The 13,908-nt window shown below is 37.1% G+C and overlaps 1 protein-coding gene across 2 annotated transcripts in view; it reads right to left on the bottom strand.

Moving 5' to 3' along the window:
• Positions 1-13,908, bottom strand: part of bark (bark beetle) — a 37,257-nt gene that overhangs the window by 5,909 nt on the left and 17,440 nt on the right. Inside the window, exons 3-9 of one of the 2 annotated variants that reach the window (XM_053757081.2) lie at positions 7,631-13,824; positions 6,960-7,171; positions 6,312-6,447; positions 5,503-5,722; positions 4,775-4,900; positions 4,362-4,391; positions 149-410 (exon numbers count right to left, since the gene is read on the bottom strand). In XM_053757081.2, coding sequence (XP_053613056.1) covers positions 149-410; positions 4,362-4,391; positions 4,775-4,900; positions 5,503-5,722; positions 6,312-6,447; positions 6,960-7,171; positions 7,631-13,824 — 7,180 coding nt within the window. The remainder of the gene's footprint in view (positions 1-148; positions 411-4,361; positions 4,392-4,774; positions 4,901-5,502; positions 5,723-6,311; positions 6,448-6,959; positions 7,172-7,630; positions 13,825-13,908) is intronic. The other variant, XM_053757082.2, reaches the window with a different exon arrangement.

Genomic DNA, 13,908 nt, shown 5'->3' with positions numbered 1-13,908 from the left:
CGGTTCCTGTGGGAAATCCGTGCGGTCGAAACCACGGTTAAAAGCTAGTGACAAGATTTTGAGGGAGACACACGATAAGAAAGAAATAAAGGTATAATATGGTGAGCTTCAAGACATTCAATTGTTTTGTCCTACAATATTAACTTACCAAACAGAACAAACGCGCCTCCTCATACGTCATAGCGGCTCCGATATACATATAGCACGAGTCGGCCACCACGTCCCACCCCGGGGGACACTTGCCCCCGCCGAGAACTGTGAGATTGTTCATGTAGTACGGCCTGTAGTCCACCTCCAGCAGCAACGGGTTGTCAGACTGGTCTCTCACGCGACCCGCGACCGCCAACGATTCGTTGTAACTCCAAAAGTTGTATTTCGCGTCCACTTTTGTACGTAGAAGGTCCACAGCACTGTTTATCGGTAAAATTATGTTGATTAACTAAATAGTACATAAATATACAGGGAGAAATAAAATAACACAGATTGAGTTAGCCCTGAGGTAAGTTCGAGACTTGTGTTATGCGATACTAACTCAATGATAGCATATTCTTTAACATTATAACTAATATTATAAATGCGAAAGAAGATTTTTTTTTTTTTTTATCTTTATTTAGGCAACAAACAGTCGTTTACAAAAATAGAAATTTACATAAACTATGAGTACAATTTAAAGACCTATAGTGCCCTAAAGTGCTATATTTATATAATAAAAAGGGTTAATTACATGGCAGGAATTTGTAAATAAAATTAACTTAGCGTAGCTTTCCGCTGTTGCTGGGAACATAACAGTGTTAGGTTAATTAGGTTTGTTATATAATTATAAGTTTGTTATAAAATTATATTACTATCAGTTATTATGAACTAGATTGAAAAATGAGTTTTAATCGTTTTAGAGTAGTATTTAATAGATCTATATTTCTATATTCTTTATTATATATGGTGGTGGAACGATGTATAAATGAGTTACGAGTATAGTTTTTGTGTAAATGTGGAGGAGAGAAAAGTGGAATTTTACGTGAGGGACGTACAGGTAAACGCCTAGGAGTAACAAAGGAAATTTTACTCAGAAGTTTTGAAGAATCAATTAAATTATTAAGAATTTTATATAGAAACACCAAATCAAACATTTTTCGCCTGTCATTTAAGGAAAGAAACTTATGATGAAGCAAGGCCTTATTATATGATTCAAATTGTGTACACTCACGAAAATTTAAAGATTTTATAAACTTTTTTTGTACTCTTTCGATTCTATCTATGTGTACTTTATAATTAGGATTCCATACAACACTCGCAAAGTCCAAAATAGAACGAACAAATGCAAAGTATAAAATTTTCATTGTGATGGTTTGTTTAAATGGTTTACTAATTCTTAATACAAAGCCTAATTTTTGAAAAGCTTTTTTTATTGCGAAATCAATGTGTTTCCTAAATGAGAGTTCAGAATCCATAATTATACCTAGATCTCTAATTTCTGTTACTCTCTGCAAAATTTCGTTATTTATTTTATATTCGTATTTAACAATATTTCTTTTTCGTGAGTAGGTAATAATATAGCATTTATCTGTATTAAGATAAAGCTGATTAGAGGTACAGTAGTCTTGAAGAGCCAGCAAGTCCTCCTGTAATCTGTTACAGTCAACCACAGACCTAATTATTTTATATATTTTATTATCGTCAGCATATAAAAGGTGGTGACTGTTATTAAATATGTGTCCTATGTCATTTATATATAAGGAGAAAAGCAAGGGCCCAATATGGGAACCTTGTGGGACCCCGGAAGGCACAGGTAAAAATTGCGAACAGTATCCTTTAATACAGACGGCCTGACTCCTATTACTGATGTACGATTCAATCCACCTAAGGAGGCAGCCATGTATGCCGGCTTCTTCGAGCTTCAAAATAAGGAGTTTATGATTTAATTTATCAAACGCCCGGGAGAAATCGGCATACACGACATCCACCTGTTCATTGTTATCCATAGCTTGTGATAAAAAGTCAGTAAAAGTTACCATGTTACTTTCAACACAACGACCCTTGAAAAACCCGTGTTGTTCTTCTGCAATAAAATTTCGAACTGACAAAGAAAGATGATGAGTCACGAGTTTTTCAAAAATTTTGCCTAGAATAGATAATTTTGAGATTGGCCTATATTCAGTTATTTGTTCTTTGTTTCTATTTTTTGGAATAGGCGTAATCAAAGATTGTTTCCATTTATATGGAAATACACCTGTATCTATTGATTTTTGAAAAATAATTAACATTGGAATTGCAAGTTCTTCGGCGCAATTTGATATAAGCACAGGATGGATGTTATCGGCCCCGGCCCCTTTGTGTATATTTACTTTCTTAAATTCACAAACTATGGTTTCTAACTCGAATTTTATGTGACTTATATCAACAGTTGTGTCATGTGTTTTATCTTGTGATCTAGATGAAAAAGTGGTTTGTGAACTTACACCATTCGAAGAGATAAAAACAGAACCAAAACAATTATTAAATGCGTCACAAATTTTGTTTCCATCAGTTAAACACTCATCTTTATAGAACATATTTTCTGGAATGTCGTTATGATTCTTTTTTGATTTTACAAATGACCAAAATGAGTTAGGGTTTTTTCTAATATTTTCTTCTGAGAATTTAATATACCTATCATAGCAAGACCTTTCTAATTTTTTAAAACGTAGTTTGTGAACGTGAAGATTTGTTAGCTCTTTACGCGTTATTTACTCAACCATTCTTAAAATTTTGCATATACATGTATTCATGTATGTTTGAAGTATTGAGAAGGACATAGGACCTTTAATCCTGCATGGAAAAAATAACTGTTCCTGTGTGATATTTGCGTGAGTAAAGCCACGGGAAAAAATCTGGTATATATATTAGCTGACAGGGGATGGAACCCGGAAACTCCAGTTTAGCAGTCCGGCATGATGATCATTAAGCCACAGAGGTCGCCTCATTGTTTTAAACTCAATGTTTTAGTATAAGTGATTTTTCATTGCTACCCAGCAATGCATACCGAATCCGCCAAAGTTTGGCAAACTGTTCGACGACTGTGTAGATCCGGCATTCATTGCTCATTGTCTACGCCAGTACACCACAACACTAGGCACGTCCCGCCCGCGACCCCTCGCGCGGCAGCCAATGGCTATCGAACACGACAATTGAAATTTTATTCCTGCGCGCGCACTACAAATCTAGTTTTTTTTCCTGTCATTCGATTCGATTTCTGTTTTTCATTATACCAATTTGTAAGAACAAAGAAAAATATAATTATCTAATTCTTAGCTCCAAGTATTTTATTTTAACTACCTATTAGTTCCGTAACGAACATATGGCGACCGTGACAGGACACGAACCTGCAATCTTCGGATGTAATAAAACACGTAAAGAACACTCATAAATAATGAAAAAGTAATTAATGTGCAATTAGTTGAAGACGTGATTACTTGTAAATAGTAATAAACACATAATTACTAATGAATGAATTAAACCATTGTTTGTTCTTTCACATTATGTATATATTTCCTTGTAGTGAGTCTGTATGGGAAACGGTGGACGACCTTTGCCCCGCAGGGGGAACGACCTCGGTGGCGCAGTGGTAAAGTGCTTGCCTCTGAACCGAGAGGGCCCGGGTTCGATCCCCGGTCGGGTCATGATGGAAAATGATCTTTTTCTGATTGGCCCGGGTCTTGGATGTTTATCTATACATGTATTTGTTATAAAATATAGTATAGTTGAGTTAGTATCCCATAACGCAAGTCTCTCGAACTTACTTTGGGGTTGGCTCAATCTGTGTGATTTGTCCTATTATTTAAAAAAAGATAGTACTGTTTATGTAAAGCTAATAATAATTAGGAATATACTATAACCAAAAGAAGTATGAATTAACAGCTCATTAAAAATTACATCGAATCGAAAAAGGAAGTACCATAAGTTATGGACAAACTCACAAACCCACATGCTTAACTATATAGTATGGGAAATAATTAATCTGCTACTTATTGAGATGCAAGATCGACAGATACAATTAATTATAATATAGAATTCAGAGGCCTGAGAGCGCGGCCCCATTGCTCCGTTGCGTCGAAGCAGAGCGTTGCCACTCGGTCGTTTTACATATTGGCGTACGTATACAATACTGCGTTAATCCGTTATTGGAGCGCAGCGGAGCAGTGAGGGCGCCCTTTTAGTGCGAGTTGGGAGTTCAGATATCACATCTTTTCGCAGTGAGGCGAAATCAACCAATCACAGAGATGCATTGTGACGCCATGACAATCATATCGCAATGACTACGTCTTGATTCGATAGTGAAAAGTGAATTGCCAATTCGCACGAATGCCAGATAATATCAAACTCACCTTAGTACATGAGGATTATAGTCAAAAAAGCTACGTCCGGCCGCCATGCAACAAAAACATGCAATCAATACAAGAGGTATCATGCTCATCAATACAATTGTATGTATTATGTCATACATAACTTTTTAAAAATTGCCCAGTAAAAATGTATAAGGTTTACGAGTCAAGAAATTAAGTAATCAATATTCCATCCTAATTTATGTATATAGCATACTAAAAATTTCTAAATTATTATATTCAGCCTTCTTCTGTTCATTGAAAATTATCCCAAGAAATTTGTTTTTAAGCGCAACACCAAAAAGATAATCTATATGCATACTTATCCATAATCTATATGCATTAAGGATCATAATTGAATACACGTATAATGGAAATTATAAATATCCCAAATGCAGCTATAATTATGTACTTACATTGACCTATTGACAGTGATCATTTCATAGTCATTATCCGGATTGAAGAAGACGTTGTCGACGTAATGCTGGCCTGCCGTGCCTGCGACGACTGTCGCCCGGCCTTCACGATCCAATGCGTAGTTTCTGAAATAAATAACCAACATTTTGGTAGAGAACCACCTATGTACTCCAAACGAAGAAAATTCCATCTTTTAACTTCATGATTTCGACCTGTCTGTAGTGAACAGATCATCAATGCAAAGATCCTAATAAAAATGCCATAATACTTCATATGGTACCATATGAAGTGGAGTAGCTGATTGAAGCCGTGCGATGCGAATTTTGAAATGACTTCTATTGAGCTATAATATCCTGGTACTCGTATGAAGATGTTGAAGGAGAATGAGTAACATAAAAATGAGACTTATTGATGTTTTTTACATGTAAAAATCACTGTGTCAAGTCGTCTAGTAGTTAGCTAGGTAGTCCGAAGCAGAAACTTCTAGAATCCTCATGTTAGAGTTATCGTAGATCTAGGGGTAAGTAAATAGTTCCTAATTAGACGTCGAGCAACTCCCGCAGCACTATGTCATCCTGGTACTGCGTGCGATGGCGAATGTAGTATTTGGTAGACTTAATGAGATAGAAAGTAAGAAATACTATTTATACTAATATCTGCACTATAATATGGCTTTCATAGTACCAAGTGCGAGTAACTGAAAAATATGTTTTCTTGAGAAACTTACTTATAAAATCCGTTATGCGATGTGGTCTGATAAATTGGCAGGCGAACTTTGTCGAATCCGGAGACTTCTAGAATCCTCATGCCGGTGTTATCGTGGACGTAGTTGTAGGTGAAGTTGGAGACGACCTGCCGCAATACTATGACGTCCTGGTACTGAGAGCGGTGGCGGGTGAAGTAGTTGCGGTAGATTGTGACCTCTTGGTAGGGCGATGATTGCCGCCCTGGGTGTGAAGAAGATTTATATTGTTACCACCAGCTTTGGCTAACCAAATTTACGAGGTGATCGAGCGCAAATGTTTATATTTTTACAACCGTTGCAATCAAAGTTGACAAATATTTATAGTTCACAATTTTCGCATTTTCAAGAAATCATTTGAAAAATAGAAACGTCATTTAACAAAAACACGTGAATATACTCAAACTCTCTGAGCGTTCTCACTGTTGCTATCCAGCCTTAGAGCGTTAGAGCCCAGAGTCCAATTTCTTACTTTTTACTCTCTACTTCGCATCTTTAGTTGACAGTCATTAGAACGCATGACATCCTTGGCGACATCAACACTTCCTGGGTTTGCCCCTTTTGACAGCGTCTGCTGGAAGCGGCATAGCCAAACATTTGTTCCCCGCAAAACTATTAAACTATAGCAACGTTACTAAATTACTCAAAGGATGAGATGGCCATTTGACAAAAAAAAACCAAAGACGGATATGTTGAAAAAATTAGAAAAAAAAAAACAAAATGTCACAATAATTACTGACAATACAATAATTCAAGATAATAAGTTTTCTGGTCTGTTCTGTGTGAGTATTCACCTTCGACCTTGAGGCAGGGCAGGTCGTGGTTGGCGTAGAACAGGTTGTTGTGCACGAACCCTCGCAGCGACGTGGCGGAGCCCCGCGAGTCCGCGCGCACCAGCAGCCCGCCCACGTTGTTGCGAACCAGGTTGTTCTGAAAGTGGGATTCGTTACCAGGGATTCTTATAAGTCAGGGGTTTTGGCTTTAATAGATGGCGGTAGGTAGTTATAAAAATATGTCAGATGCCTTTATCCGACATGAACCAATGTTAGCAATAACGCATTAAGAAACACACAAAAAAGAAAGTAACTTTAGCGGTGTCCACAAATTTTAAGAGGCGTTTTTAAAATTTTCTGACACCCTCTCTCCCCCTGGTGAGATGATAAAGTTGTGTGTGATTTGAAATTCGACCATTGACACTTCACGTAATTTACGGACCGGACGATATTTCATCCACAACCGTTAGTGCCTAGACTGGCGCTGTCCTATTTATAACTCCCGACATTCCATAACAATATTTAAATAAATTAGTATGAAACTTCACTCACTCTCCATCCCACAGCACTTACCCCAAGTAGAGGTAAGAAAAAAAACAGACTGTATGAACCAAGAGGGTCGATCAGGATCGGGCTGTGCCAGTTCTATGCATGAGACTCAACACTTACCCTGAAGACCAAAGTCTGCGTATTCTGAACATCGACCCTCACAGCAGCATGACAAGTGGTGAAGTTTCCGTACAATTTGAGGCAGTTGTCTTCAAATTCGTTTCTGATGATGGCCACTAGAGGATTCACTTCTCCCACAGACTGGTAGGTGATGGCGCCATCTCGGTTCTTGACGAATTCGCTGTTCGATATGTTATGTTGCACGTCGCGGTCTAGGGATTAGTAAATATAAGAATTTATATATGACAGATCAATGGTAGTCGAGCCAACCGAATCGCTCGGACCGTTTTTAAATCTATGGGATACAAAATTGCAAAGAATAAATGAGAGGCGAATAATGTAATGTCGTTAAAAATCAGTACTAAATTGATTGTTATCATAATAAAGTGCATTAAAGAGCAATAACAAAAAGCCAAGCAAAATTTAATTTTATTAGAAACATGTTAACAAGATTTTACAGATAATGCTCTTGTCGACATTTGGTTATAAACTAAACTTTAACCTACAATAATAACTGGCCCAGAAGGTTGTTCTACTCAGTTTTATTAATTAATTTATATAAATTAGGTTTATTATTAACTTTGATAATTCTAGATTTACATAATGCATATAATAATGCATTATTATGATTTAAATCTATGTTTTAATACAATAAATAAGGAAACACTCACTGAATCCAATAGCAGATATCGGCAGCGTGACGACCTCAGCAATGAACCCGTGCACCGCCGCGGCGCCATTTGCAAACAACTTGACGCTCAAACTGGCCCCTCGGGTCCTAAACAAACTCTTCTCTTCAGGCGACCCATTCTCCAAATACCCAATCTGTGGCGCAGTGATATTGTAAATGTCACCATCGTATAAACTCAACGAATCTCTCTTCCCGTAACTTTTCGTGTGATTGAATAAATTAAACTGTAGCAAACGGAAACCAAACGGCTTGACGCTGTATCTACTTTTGAAAATCTTCACGCAATTCACTGGATTGTTGTCGTATTTATAATAAAGTAATACCCTCTCTTCGACGACTACCATCTTGCTGCTGTCGCAAATGTCTATTAGAGAAAACATGTGATACGGAAGATTCAGTTCTTTTAGTGGTGTAAAACTAGATTCATCCGATTCTCTGCCTTCACCGTTTAGTGATATAGCACTTATTCCTTCGCCTAATACATCATTTACAGTGTTAAATCTGATATCCAAAGAATCTGTAGGTGATACAATGTTAATTCCATGATAGGCACATTTTGTGATGTTGACATTTCGTATAGTAGGGTTTTTAGTAATGCTTTGAACAGCTGGGGATTTCTCGTTATGAAGTATTCCAGCACCAAGTATTTGAACATGTACTAGAGAACTTTCATGTTTCTTCATCGTTTCATGAGTGTGGTGATCGTGTATTCTGTGCTCGTACAAGGAATATTCGAACTCCGGATTAGCAAAGCGTATGCCTCCCCAATATTGCAAATGATCATCTAAGTTTCTGTTACCACAGTGAATGAATACAAAATCTGAATCCCACTTGCATTCGTGAATGTGACCGTAGAGTTGACCGTTCAGTCTGATCGGGCAGTCCTCGTAACGTTCTTCCGTCCCAACACATTGCAATGGCTCAGGCCAGGACCAAATTCTGGACAAAGAGTTACTGTGATACTCGATTCGACGGTCGTATGCAAAGAATACATTGATCGGGTCAAACCCTAATTCTCGACACACTACTTGAGCATTTCTCTCTGTGAATCTATTGTCGCACATTGGCACCCATTGCAAAGTTGTCCTGTTGTAATATTCTAAGAAGCCCTCATTTATATTCTGTGACATATTATCGCTTGTCGAACAATTCCTGCCGGTGCATAATCGAATAGAATCTTGCACCAGCAAATTTTCCAACTGTCTTCTTTCATGATGGTGACGATATCTCGTATCTCTTTTTTCTATTCTGTTATCTTCAACATTACTCAAAGGACTTATGGGTCTCATAATAATTGGCATTTGAGCGTGACCGATAGCTTGGAGTATGCCCATAACGAGTATGCCAACGTTAGGCCCAAATTCCAATGTGACTCCTGGATTGATGGTAAGTATTGCTTCAGGCATTACAGTTATATCAGCCTTCACTATATAGGGTGCAATTCGGGCTTCTAGTGTAAGATTAGAAGATAGTCTCCCACCAAGTGAATCTACATCCACTGTCGTTTCAGGACTAAATATAGCCGAAACACTGGAATCAAAACGATCTTCGAGTAAATATGGTAAGAAATGTGCAATGGCATGATTGTTCCAGTCATCAAAATCAAATATTTGCTTCTTAATTTCTTTCTCATCATTACTTCCCCACCAATTTTCAGTGACAGATAAAACATTATTGATTTTTGCTGTCTTTATTCCAGCTAACAGAGTATATTGTAGGTCGTTATTCCCGAATAAATTTCTTTTAACCTCCACTTTTTGTATACCCATGAATCCTACTACGTATGTAGGGTCTGTGGTTCTCATGATAGCTCCACGGCTCAATGCTCCTAAATGCTGGTTATACTTTAGTTGATTATGCATAAAATTTGCTCTTATAATACCCATGATTTCACTTTGACTGTCCATGAAAAATTGTACCATAAAAAGTCCTCTGTTTCTCTCGATCAAGTTATATTCAATTCTCATTTTCTTTTCCATCCCCCTTATCGATATAAGTCCTGGTTTACAATTATTGTCAGTAAATATGTTTTTGGTAATATTTACTTCCGCGAAATGACCATCTATCACTGTAGCAAAGTTCATGTTACCCCGCCAAGTATTATTGTGCATGTAAACAGAGTGAGTGAAATTTTCGTTGTATTGCCAAACATAGGGTAATGAAATATCAAATCCTCCAAACTTATTTCTTTCTATAGTATTATCTTGCAGAACGTAATGATATAAATTATTTGAACTTCGCAAATCTCTCGCGAAATGATATATTCCCCTTCCATTATCAATTATCAAAGTACTATTAATCATTATAGTTATTTCAGTTATGTTACTTTCATGAATATCCCAGAAGGGCGTGTTAATGTAAACTGCTTCCTCTTTATTATGTGCAATTTCACAATTGAATATTTTTATACTTTCATTTGCTTTTCGCAAGAAATGATCTCCCATTTCGTTTAAGTACCTATTGTAGTAAAGTGCTTTGACGCCTTTTGTGTTTCCTTTTATTCTAGAGTTGACGACTTGCAATGTAGGGACGGGGCCTTTGACAATTCTGTTACGTAAGTTTTGTACGGGTGCTAAAATCGTGCTCACGACTAAGACCACACCACCCAAAGCAGCTGGACCACTCTCATACGTCAAAACAACTCCAAAGCTGCTACTTGTAGTAGGGAATGTTGACAGATCTCTATCTAGACACCACTTCGTACTAGCTTCATTAATGTTCTGTGAATCGTATATGCAGATGCTTTCTGTAGAAAAATTGTGGATCGGATTTAATAACTGGAGCCCTAAAACGTAACCAGGATTACAATTAATGTTGTAAGTTTTGACGATGTTTTCGCCATAATGTTTGCTAAATACAAGATGTCTCGTTTCACCGTTCATCAAACTGATATCTGTTTCATATTTTGGCAATGTTATAAGATGGTAATTGGACTCGTCCAAGTTAAAATTAGGTTCTAAATTAAACCAACCGGCTATTTCCCGTTGTTGCAAACCGGCCAAGTGAGGATTGTGAGATATTCCAGCAATCTGATTATTTTCTATCGTTGAACCATATATTTTAAGTCCCAACTGTTTAAAACTTATGCCACTTCCTCTATTGTTACTGAATTCTGAATTTTTTACTGTATTAATGGCATCAGCACCGTATATATCTGAGTACAGAATACCAAGACCATCATGATAATTGTTAGCTACTTTCACACTTTCCAAGCCATGTCGAGCAAAATCAATCTGAAGAGCAGGTTTGAAAGTGTTAGAAGAATAATCTAGGAGACCTGCTTTTTCTATTGTGACATACTGCAGATCCGTTCTTTCTGATATTACACTAAATCTAACACCAGCCCAACTTGTTTCATAACATCTTATGCCGACATCGTTTTCATGAGTACAAGAATTTTCAAAATTTTCGGTGGTCTCCGCTTTACATTTTGTAATATCGTTATCGAACTCTGTACATTCAACATTGGACAAAAGTATGTCTTCTGTCATACCGGCAGATGGTATTTCATTGGGTTCCAAATACCAATCATCAGGGTTCAACGCTAAACCTAGTTGGTTACAAACTAAAGCTGCATTGATCATGTTCCATCTGTAATTACACACAGTGCCCCATTTGTCGTCAATTCTAACTTGTAACCTGCCTTCGTGTGGCGTCCTACCTCCTAAAAGTCTTATGGGAACAACGGGCTCACTATAGCTTGGTGTTGTTAGTTCTAAATATATATCACTTTCGTAAACACTATCATTAGTCATAATGATTTCATCTTTTAATGTAAAGGTGATATCGTTTGGTCGAATTCCTCTTGCTTCTAACTTGCCACCAACCATCATGCCGATAGCAGGCGGAAATTTTAACGTAACACCAGGTTGGATTATAAGTTTTCCACCAGGTCGAATGTTTATGTCTTTATCAACGTTGTATTCACCTTTTCTGAGTATTTCTATACCTTCTACTTCTCCTCCAATGACAAAAGTTCCCGGTAAATTAAATTGAGGTACGTATAAAGAATTTGTATTCATTTGTGTAGTGCCAGGATTGCTGCTATGTAATAAATAAGGCATGTATTCGATTTTAGCTAGATTATATCTGTCCTTTCGATGAAACAGTCTTTCGTATACCTTTGCTTCCTCGCTATACCCAAGCCAATTGTGGGTGCAGTTAAGAGTTTTACTCTGGTCTTCCACATGGGATCCTATTTCATATTGTGCTTCTGGGTTATGAATTATATTCCTAAACACATCTATATTACTTGATGCTAATACGATTGTAGCTGCCACTCTACTTCTTGGTATCAACCTTGATGCAATGCCTTCTAGGGGTTCAAAGGGTTCCCTTATTTTATTATCTTTCAAGTAATTTCTCGTAAATAATATAAACTGATTATCACTGTACGGCGATAATCCTAGATTTACTACAAACGGTCCTTTATTACCAAAGAAGTAATTATGTTGTATGTTAAATCGAGCAGGAAGCATTTCAAACTCTTCTAGGTATTTCCCTTCAATTCTATTTAATATAACGATGGCACCATAACTTCCATGCTCAAAATAATTATATTCAATTTTCCCCATCACATTCAATGCTGGTTGGATTTTTATCGGTACTCGATTGTTAAGATAAAATCGATTGTGACCTATTTGTAAATTAAGTAATTTCTTTGGATTATTCAATCTCCAACATGTTGATATGTCTATTGTGCTTTCCATACTACTATTAAACCAATTTCCTGTTATGTTTACCCAACTATCACCACAGAAATTGCCATGTAAAATACCAACATCAAGGTTTTTAAATATCTCAGAGTATTCAATTACTGTAGTTTGATTAACTGGTACGTATTCTGTTTCTTTTGTATTGTTTATCCATACTGCAATGCCATAACCCTGATTAGAGCTAAGTATACTTCTAGATATATTTCGATTGCCTCCTGTTACGGTTATGTTTATTCCATCACCTTGATTGAATGATATTCTGCTTTCAGTAACGTTTACATCACCAGCACCACTTACAACGTGTAGACCAGCCACATGATTGTTATTGGATATTGCGGTTCTATGTATGTGAACTTGGGATCTTAAATTTTCGATTGCTACTCCTCTACCGTTGTTGTCAGAAATAATCGTGTCAGTTACATTTAGATCGTATGTTTTGGAAACTCCTGACGTGAGTCTTAGAAAGCCAGCAATATCTGTTCTAGTATCAGCCCTGAACTGTACAACCATTAGGTTCCTCGTAGATGTGACACTCTGTGGCCTCGTGTAATTTCGTATATTAAAATGCAATAAGAGTTTACCATCATTATTTCCATCATAGACAAATATTTCTCCAGTATTATTGCGATTTGTTGTCATCTTTATAAAACTCAGTGTAAGTACATGATCAGCTCTGGTATAAAATTTCTGACTACAATTTTTTTCCATATTCGAGTACTGTGACTGTTTTACAGACATTTGTATAGGAAACGTCTGACTGTGTGTGGATGCCAAGGTGCAAAGGTCAAAAACCTCACTGCGATCAAATTTTTCATCGATGTTCATTTCGTGTACCACGTACTTAACGCCATCACCTCCGTTGTCATGTATCAAGCAGTTTTCTATTCTGACCATGCCATAAGTTGAATTCACATAGACGCCGTAGCCTCTATTGTTTTGTATCGTGCAATTGTTGATTACTATGGGAGCGTTAGGTGACGTCACATTTACAGCGTTGAAGGCTGAGTTGGATATTTCAATATCTACCATCACTGGTGGAACTCCGATGACATCTAGAGCACTTGTTGCGTTATTATCTCTACCTAAACCAGCATTTTTTATTATCACATGTTCTAATCTAGAGTTTGATGTAGGAACAAATAAAGTATTTCCTGCAGTGAGAATTCGATCGAAAGCTGCATTTTCGAATCGAATGCCTCTCCAGTGGCGTCCAGAGTGTCCCGTGTCATGATGAGGCAAACATTGGATGCCGAGGTCGGGATGATAATCACAAACTCCCGAACCTAGTTCTCGTGATGCCCAGTCGCACTCTAATAAATTATACTCAGTGCCTTTACACCTTGGTTCTTCGTATAAAAGACGTGCTTGTCGACCTGGTTGTCTGTCCATCCAATTATAAAATGAACCGCCCATGAAGCCCAGTTGTCTACACGCTGTTTCCATGTCGTTTATTGTCCAACTGGAATTAGAAAATACTTCAGTTAAGCACTTTTTGTCAACTGATACATATTTATTTAACAATTCCAGCATACTTGTAGCAACT

Source organism: Plodia interpunctella, chromosome 16, assembly GCF_027563975.2.
Source record: "Plodia interpunctella isolate USDA-ARS_2022_Savannah chromosome 16, ilPloInte3.2, whole genome shotgun sequence".
NCBI lineage: Eukaryota > Metazoa > Arthropoda > Insecta > Lepidoptera > Pyralidae > Plodia > Plodia interpunctella.
The sequence above is the reverse complement of the archived record's forward strand: the minus strand, read 5'-3'. Positions and strand labels throughout refer to the sequence as shown.